Below are 9,914 nucleotides of genomic sequence, written 5' to 3'. Positions count from 1 at the left end.
TTCCTCACCCCACATCCCCATCATCGCACTCGAGGGTGCTCCGGGGACTCGCTCACCGACCCACCCTGTGATGCACCCGGCTTTTCAACCGGCGCGCCCAGTGGTGGTCGTCGCGCGAACCCTCACCCCCCTATAGTCCCCCCTCTCCCTTTTTCGGGAGGGTTGGACCACAGGGTCGCGGGTTCGTGAACCCCCACCCCCCTATAATCCCCCCTCGCCCCTTTTTCGGGGCTGCTGCGGGGTTCATTAGGGGATGTTGCGGGATTCTCGCGCGTATCTCTCCTCTCAATCGAGATCGAGGGGAGCATACCTGCCTGGGGTCTCAAATTCGAACGGATGTGATTCCGTGCATACCTCGTTCCACAGCGTCAACAGACACGCTATTTTGCGCTTTGTGTCCGGAGGTATGAATCGAACTCGGTACCCTATTGACATGAAGCTAGCACGCTAGCAATACGCCAACACAGGCCACATCGATTCTGCTTTTTTTCGGCCTCATGACCTGTTTAGTTTATTAAATCCAAATTTTAACTTTGTGCTATCTTACAATAAATAATAAATTCCACGCTTTCCATTTTTTGTCCCGAGGTATGGTTCGAACTCGGCAGTCTTTGGGTACGAATCCGTCGCTCTACCAATTACGCCAGCACAGGCCACATCGATTCTGCTTTCTTTCGACCTCATGACTTGTTAGTTTGTTATATCTAAATATTAATTTTGTGTAACACTAAATAAATACCACAACGCGAACAATACTCTTTTTTCCTGAGGTATGATTCGAACTCGGTACCTTTTTGGTACGAAGCCATCACTCTACCAATTACGCCAACACAGGCCTTACCAACCCAACGTTTTTTTGGCCATATGACCTGTTAGTTTTTTTTCGTTGAAAATATACAATATCACCTACTTTGTAAGGATTTAATAATGTGATCGTCGTGGCGTCGCGCGTTAGGAGGTGGGAGTCACTGGAGAGGTCGGGAAAGCAGGTTCGAGACATGATAAGGTAAGCAAAGTAAAAGTATCAGTTCTCAACGTAGATAAGCATTAGGTAAGGTAGTATAAAGTAAGGAAAGAGATAATAGCTATAGTAAGATGGTGGGAATATTAATGTAATTGATGTAAAAATTACGTTAATTAAACGTAAAAATATATTCAATAGTAATGAGGATGTCATTGTGCAAGAAGAACATAGTTGAAAACTTCAATTTCATTGCACAAGTCCAAAGTTAAGGAAAAGAACATAGTTGTAAACTTAATTTTTATTGTACAAGTCCAAAGTTAAGTAAAACTGACCAATATTTGAAGTATATTAATTAAAATGAACTAGTTAACACTTTGAATAATAGTATAGATTATAGTAGTATATTATGAATAACAGTAGGCCAAAGTTATAACTACATTAACTTTATTGATCATCCTCGTCGAAGAATGAATTAATGAGTATATTAAAGTTTATATAAACATAAGCAAATATGCTTATGTTTATAATACCTGTACCCGTACGGTGTGTTTCTAATATATATACATATCACTGAAATGGTGTGAAATGAAACACTCCAAGTAAAGTTTAGTTAGTTTTATTCAAAACTTCCAATCAATATATCACAGTATTTAATAATACAATTATATTTATTTATTATTGCAATTACAAGAATGAAAATGAATCAATTACATTATCATTTATGTAATAGCATAATTATATATTTTAGTATATATAATAGTATTAACACAGTATGATATAAAATTAAGTTATATTTACAGTTAAGAAAAGTACATCATTTGAAGGGGTAATAGAAAACATATAACGAATATTATATATACACATTAAATGTTTAAGGCACTCCAACACAAGGGATTGCAAAAATGCTAAGTGAATAGTTTACGCTTTACAGTCAATTTAAACATGTCAAAAAAAAACTACATTTTTCAGTCAATTCAATGTTATTAAGAGAGCCAAGTGTATAGTTCTACAAGTCAAAGCAATGACGCAGACTTCGACCGATACAAAGCAAAGGTATATGAAAATTGCCTAAGATTTCAAGACACCCAAGCAGTAAACAAACTGTTTTACACAATTGTCTACATTAAAAAGTACACCCAATAAGAATCATTAATAACACAAGATTTTTTTAAAATTCAGATATGTTTAAATATCTTTGTAATTTACGTTACAGCATAAAATTAAAACAATACATTGAATTAAATATAATATATTTATTCATTATTTAATTAACATCTAAGCACTTAACTATTCAATAGATCACAGTAGGCATATTCTCTCAATATTATCAAGAGAGCCAAGTGTATAATAGTACTACAAATGAAAGTAATGATGCAGACTTTGGCCGAGACAAAGCAAAGGTATAAGGAAGTTGACCAAGATTTCAACACACCCAAGCAGTAAACAAACTGTTTTACACAATTTTCTTCGCGTACAAGTACACTCAATAAGTATCATTAATAACACAAATTTTTAAAATTCGGATATGTTTAAATATCTGTGTAATTTACGTTACAGCATAATGTAATTTGGCCATAAAATGGCTCATAATTAAATTAAAACAACAAATTAAATTAAATACAATAAATTTATTCATTATTTCATTAACATTTATGCACTTAATTACTCAATATATCACAGTAGGCATCTTCTTTGGTGCAAAGACGGACGGACGGACAGCATAATTAGTAGATCAAATGATTGTTCTCACTAATGAGAAATTTGAGAGTTGAAGACCACTTGGCTTCAAGTTGTCGTTTGCCCTATAAAAAAAAATAATGAATTAATAACAAGCCTCATAAAATATACTATAATATATAAATTACATGATTAATCGTTCAGCCCGTCTTCCAAGCAAACTCAGTGAAACCTTCATAGTAAAACTCAACAAGTGGTATTTATAATAACTGATTAAGTTAGTGAGGTTAGTCATGTTATTGGGTTAATAAGAGTTAAGTTAATCATGCATAATCATAGGAAGTTAATAAAAAAAAACACTTGCGAGTCATTCATTTGAATGAGTATTTTAAACTCATTGATGTTAGAGCTTCAGGGCAGTAATAGTTGGATTGAGAAGATCTGCAAAAAAAAAAGAAACATTTCTAAAATGTTTGCATTTATACTGGTATGGATAAACACATACCTGGTAAAATATTTCTGGAAAAATTCCTGGTGAAGGAGTCAGTGTGCAGAACAGTGGTAGTTGAAAGGACCTGGAAAAAAAATAAACATGATATTAATGTTCACATTTATATTGATTATGGATAAAAACGTACTTCATAAAATATTTTCAGAGCGATCCCTGGTGAAGGAGTCAGTGTGCAGAGCAGCAGTAGTTGAATGAACCTGAAAAAAAAAAAGAATCATTTTAGGAATGTTTGCATTCAGACTGATATGGATAAACACATACATGGTAAGAGATGTTTCTGGAAAGATTCCTGGTGAAGTAGTGTGATTGCAGAGCAGCAGTAGTTGTAAGGACCTGAAAAATATTAACATATTTATTGTTTACATTTTTACTGATTATGGATGAAACGTACTTCATAAAATATTTCCAGAGCGATTCCTGGTGAAGTGAGTCAGTGTGCAGAGCAGTGGTAGTTGAAAGGACCTGGAAAAAAAACATGTTATCTATTGTTCACATTTATACTGATTATGGATAAAAACGTACTTCATAAAATATTTTCTGAGCAATTCCTGGTGAAGTGAGTAAGTGTGCAGTGCAGTGGTAGTTGAAGTGGACCTGAGAAAGAAAAATATTTTAGCAATGTTTACATTTATATTGGTTATGGATGAAACACACACTCATAAAATGTTCCTAGAGAGATTCCCAGTAAAGCAGTCGGAATGAATTTTCTTGCATTTTTGAAATGGCAGTTGAACTAGCATCTGGAATAAAAAAAACATTAGAAATGTAAACGCTGATGTAGTATAGAGATTTCATAGAAGTGTTTATGCGTTACCAAACAATCCCTCTTTTCGATCTTCAATGAAAAAGATTTTATAAATAAAATAAAATAAAAAATTAAAACTATATAAAAATAATGATAAGCTAAATATTGATTATTAGACACTTACTTGAACTTACTTCTTAGTCCTCGCATTTATTCATAAGTCTTTAAAAAGAATCTGTGGTCATAAAAATGTCAATGTTTGCTAAATCTCTAATTTATTCATACTTTGAATGCTTTCCAAATATTCTAATCGTTGTATCATTCCAGTTTACCATGGTGTAATAATCACAGTGGCCGATTAAATTTGCCTAAAAACAAATCATAAGATTACGAATAGGTAGATCTAGTAAATAATTAATGAAGTATCATTGATCAATAAAATAAAATAAATGTAAACTGAATTTTCAGTCGATACTCAATCTGCTTGATATGATATGTTGTGGTTTTCATATTATTTCTTCTTGATGCCCAGAAATATAATGTAGAAATTTACTAGTGGTTTCATAATTGCACTTGCTCTTATATGAAATGCATGAACATGAATTGCAAAGGTGAAAATTAAAATGTAATGTAATACTTCAAAATCACATTGCATAAACTTAAGATTCAAATAACCGCATTATTTTAGTAGTTGAATAGATTAGTGTTTGTTAGTATTTGTTAGTATTATTAGATGGATGCAAATCATGCAAATGGTTATTTTGAATCATGAAGGCCATGCAAATTTGTACAAGATGAAGCAAAAACTGAAAGTGTCAATCAATATCTTGGGTAAATTCACTGTTCAATAAATACATTCGGTACGACCAAATGCAATTCTAATAAAACCACAATTAGTGCATTACAGTGACATGTAAACTGGAAGACTCTGCACAAAATGCCACAAATTCAAACGTACCTGCACCTGTAAAATACAGAAGTTAGTATTAAATACTGATGAACATCTCATTAGATATATTATGAAATGATATTGATACGTCACCAAAGTTGTTTTCGTGAACAATGCAGTTGCTCCAGAGAAGCACAGAATAGTCTTTATCTGCATCTTCATTTTCAAATTGAAAGAACTATTCTGTGTCATTTCCTTCTAGTAAATGAATAAAATAGTGTATGAGCACAAATCTGTTCTTTAAAATTCATGATAACAATGATTGTGGTCCAATATACACAATTCTTGTAATCTATAAATTGAAGTGATTTAACACATAGTAATGATTTAAATAACACTTGAACTATATATATATAACTCACACACTGATTAAGTCTCTCGATAAAAATGTTCATAAAGTAGCAATTCAGATTTACTATCACTTCGTGTTTTCCTATTAAAGCAAAAACTTTGAAAAATAGTATTCAAGTATAAACAATTATTGCCGGAATTCTTATAGCCGAGTTCAAAATATTCACAAATTACAATCACTTTTCGAATATATTGCACAAGGTGAGATAGCCCTGCGATTGTAAGCTCTTGCTTAGTCAACGAAATAGTTTCATTTAACAGTAGACATAATGAAATCAATGTAATATATCCGGTGTGCGTCTATAGCAGCGTTTCTCAAACTTATTTCTTCCATCGCCCCCTTTGAAGATCAAAATTTTTGTATCGCCCCCCTACCAAATTTTTTATACAATCTCTGAAAACTGTTTCTTTTATTACTTGTATTAATATAGTTATAGTGTGATATATTAGTTGATGCAACCTTACATTCTAAATTAGACATTTTTACCAGTGAAAGCAAATAAAACGCAACTTTATGACATTAATCATATATTTTATATATTATAATCAAATTAATATAAACAGTATATAAAATTTTATTTTCAAACTCTAATGAGAAGGATGAATTTGATGGTTTTTTACAAGTTTGTCAATATCAGGTTCCATTTCACTCAAAAACAGTCGTAAGTCACCGCGTTTGGTAATTTGCAACTGATTTCTGTTTTTAGTAAGTAGCATTGTCACAGCGCTAAATCCACGTTCACACAAATATGACGATGGAAATGCTAGTAAAAATTTTTGAACAACCAACCACAAGCCAGGATATAAGTGCTGAATTGACTTCTGTAGCCAAAATTGTTGATAACCATCTTTAAATTTGATTTTTAATTCTTCATTTGTAGTTAATTCTATAAGCTCTTCTTCTAGCTGGGCTGATGTTTCTACATTTGCATTTGAAAAAGGGTCTAATACCCAGCCTGGTATTTCCAAATTCAAAATATCTTGAAATCTTTCAATAAAATTGCCATGAAGATTTTCCAAATGTTGGCAGTACACAAGCAAGTCTTCGTTGCACGATACCGATAAATTTGGAAAATTATGAAACTCCCGTCTGCCAATATTTTTCTTATGTAATAACAGTTTTGCTATAAAAGCAGCGATGATATTTTTTGTTTTTATTAAATTTAAGCCATCGCCTTGAAGTTGTAGATTCATATTGTTGAGTAATGTATAAAGGTCTGTGAGATATGCTATATCATTTTTTGATGATATCAGGTCTTTACACAACTGTGTGTCCTTATTTTCTAAAAACTCTACAACGGAGTCAAACAGATTGTAAAAACGGGTCAGACAATTTCCTTTTGATAGCCAACGCACATCTGTGTGAAATAACAATCTGTTGAATTCTTCATCATTAGCGGTACACAGCTGATTAAACAATCTCTCATTTAAAGAGTTGTGTCGGATTTTATTAATAGCTCTGATGACATGTTGCAATGCTTGATGCAATCGTTCACTTAAGTTTTTGGCAACTAGATGCTGTCGATGTATCACGCAATGCACAGCAAGAACATTGGGAATTTTATTTTTTAGGTAGGCTATGAATCCTTTTTGACAACCCCTCATAGCTGCAGCACCATCAGTAGCAACTGATATAATATTCTTCAATGGAATATCTTTCTCATCAAAAAACTTCTCCAATGTTTTGAATATGGTTTCTCCTTTTGTATCTGTCTCTAAATTTCTAACAAATAGAAGTTCTTGGCATACTTCTTCATCTTTAATGAACCTCACGTAAGTCAACAACAATGCTTCATTATTTGGTAAAGTAGACTCATCCAATTGGAGTGAAAATTTACAAGACTTCAAATGATTGCATAATAATTCTTCAATATTTTCAGCCATTTCATCAATTCGTCTTTGCACAGAACTATTACTCAAAGGAATTTTACGAATTATATCTGATGCTGGTTTATGTAGCACAGTAGTTATAACTTCTTTTACTGCTGGCAAAATTAATGATTCTCCAATAGTGTGTGGTTTACCTGTTTGGGCAATTAACCGAGAGATATTGTATGACGCTCGAAGTCCGTCATCGTCCTGCTTAGCAGCGACAGAAAAAAGTTTTGACACACTAGGCTGAGCAATATACATCTTTTCCAGATTTCGAAAGTAGTCAACATTTTTATCCTTTTTATCCGGATGCATTCTATTCAAATGATCTTGAAGTCTTGAGGGCTTCATTGCTTCATTTGAAAATGTTTTTGAACACAGAAGGCATAAAGGCATACATGGGTTTATAGAATTTTCTATGAATCCATATTTAATATATTCTGCATTGTACTGACGCATCTTTTTTTTGCTTGCGACATGGCTTTTCTTTTAAAAATTACGCGAAAAATGTTGGGTGCGATCAGTTTTAAAAGTTAATTTAGTGAACTGTAATATAGAATTATCCCGTCACCATAAAAAAATGAATAAAAACAACTATTATCTTTGCGAAATATCTTGATCTAATTTACATGCTTCTGCACTCAGTACAGATATTTATATGCAAGAAATTTTAAATATTAAAATTACCGTAGTTGAAAGTGCACCCCCCGTTGGGAGATTTGTATGTACCGCTATCATTGCGGGGTTGTCTATACCTGGTGAGTTAGTCTATCTTTATGGAGTATTATGTTTTTGAGAACAGGTATTACATCTATATCTTTTAAAGCAATTGTATTGTAAATGACCCTTTTTTAAACAATTAGAACATATACCCTTGCCGCTAATAAAACTTTCCGATCAGATTACGTCATGGAAAGAAATTTGGAACAGTTTATTATAGAATGATTATCTTTGCATGCATTGTCAATATTAATTGATCGGAAGAATAAATATTTTTTTTACAATTGTGTTTAATAAAAGTATTTAAATTTAATCTCCCTAATGCCGTTTTTCATTGGCCTAAAAATGCAAAAATTTCCAACACAGTCGGTAAATACTTTTGGGATATGTTAGTATTTAACTCCAAGTGAGTTGAAAATTGGTATATTAATTTTTGATAAAAAGCTATAAAATGGCATCAAAATCGTTCAAATACCATGGAAATACGACCAAACATTGGAAGTACCAATTAATCGTTGGGATACAAATTCTGGTGAACTTTAAAATGTAAAGTAAATAAAATTACAAATGCCCCCTAATCCAACGTCAACAACCAACATTTTTCGCGAGGCCTTTCATCGCCCCCCTGGAGTTCAATATCGCCCACCAGGGGGCGATATCGCCCACTTTGAGAAAGACTGGTCTATAGCACTAATACGACTTGAGCAAACTACATAAATCGAGCACATGTCATGTTTCACTTATGACGCAACACTGTCGAACACGAAATGAAATCCGAGTGAATCCATAAAGCGAAATGTATTTAGCTTAAGTACAACATACCAAATTTTGATCCACGCAGCAACTGGCAAACGGACCTCTGTATTCCTCGATGTTTCTTCAACCAACTCCAGTGAGAAAATGAATTTATGCCATGATGACATTCCACAGACTGGCATAAACCATAGATGTGCAAAAAGAACTTGTAGATGTGCGACTACAGAGCGTGCGAGTTCGTTCTGTCGAAGATGGCGCTGCATGTGCTCGAACGCCTTTTTGTTCGGAAATCCAACCAAGATTTGTTGGAATCTTTATTTTAACAACAGTAAAACCATTATAATTTAAATAAAATGACATCTCTTCATATCTATATTGATATTCATTTTTTAAAGTAAGTACTCTATTAATTTACACTCAAGTTTTTAATTGTTGTTGTAAACTTAAATTATTTTTTAAAAAAAACAGGTTTTGTTAAAGTACATACTTAGTGATAGATTTGATCATCTTATTTTGTATAAGTATATAATTTCTTGTACACTTTTTTGGTTTTGAAGTGATAACTAAAGAATGACAATACATTTTTAAATATACAGACAAACTCTATCTATTTTATTCATACTCATATAAGATAACAATTTTATTTTTACTCAAGACAGTCTTACCGTGCACAAGTTATAAAATTTAAATTGATATGTAAAAATGATCCATGAGAAATCTTTAAAATCAAACATCAATTTTCTCATTGCCTTACACCACGAATCTCATTTTTAAGTTAAATATTTAATTAATAATATTTTTTATTCGTGACTTATAAATATAAGTATTTGATATCAAAGTAGGCATACTCAAATCTAACATACCTCATTCTGGCAAAAGCACTACGTCCTGAAGAGTTCATTTAATGAACATCTGTCTAGAATATATGTGGGAAAAACAACTTTTAATTATTAACAGTAAAACACAATAAAAATATTTATTAACAATATATTTTTCACAAAACTATAGACAAATATTAAAAATAAATATATTCTATAATAAACTATGAAATTTAGATAACATTAATTTTATTACATTAACAAAATTACAAAAAGCAACCAATGTGCTTTTGTTCTTAATAATAAAAACAGACATGACGTTTGTAAAAACTTTGGTATGAAAATATTACAAAAAGAATTATACATAAAAAATATATTAGATAAAATGCCAATGCAAATATAAAGTTATAACTTATTATTTTAAATAGCAACAAAATAATTTGAGCCCTGAAAACACAACAATTAACAAAACATTGAAATGCATTTGGATTGATAATTCATTTTAAAAAGATTTGTCTAATTAATATCTGTTACCCTGGTAATTTTTATCA

General features: G+C 31.9%; 1 protein-coding gene across 1 annotated transcript; it reads right to left on the bottom strand.

The window, feature by feature from the left end:
• Window positions 1-5,785: 5,785 nt before the first annotated feature.
• LOC113373555 (SCAN domain-containing protein 3-like) lies at window positions 5,786-9,413 on the bottom strand. Its single transcript, XM_026613844.1, has 2 exons — window positions 9,409-9,413; window positions 5,786-7,550 (listed from the first exon to the last, which is right to left on the bottom strand). Exons 1-2 carry the CDS (start codon window positions 9,411-9,413, stop codon window positions 5,786-5,788), a joined length of 1,770 nt encoding a protein of 589 aa, XP_026469629.1.
• Window positions 9,414-9,914: the final 501 nt, after the last annotated feature.

This window comes from Ctenocephalides felis, unplaced genomic scaffold (assembly GCF_003426905.1).
Source record: "Ctenocephalides felis isolate EL2017-DRISC unplaced genomic scaffold, ASM342690v1 CF-g0.4_SCAFFOLD_01604, whole genome shotgun sequence".
Lineage (NCBI taxonomy): Eukaryota > Metazoa > Arthropoda > Insecta > Siphonaptera > Pulicidae > Ctenocephalides > Ctenocephalides felis.
Note: the sequence above shows the minus strand (reverse complement) of the source record. Positions and strands in the feature narration are given on the sequence as shown.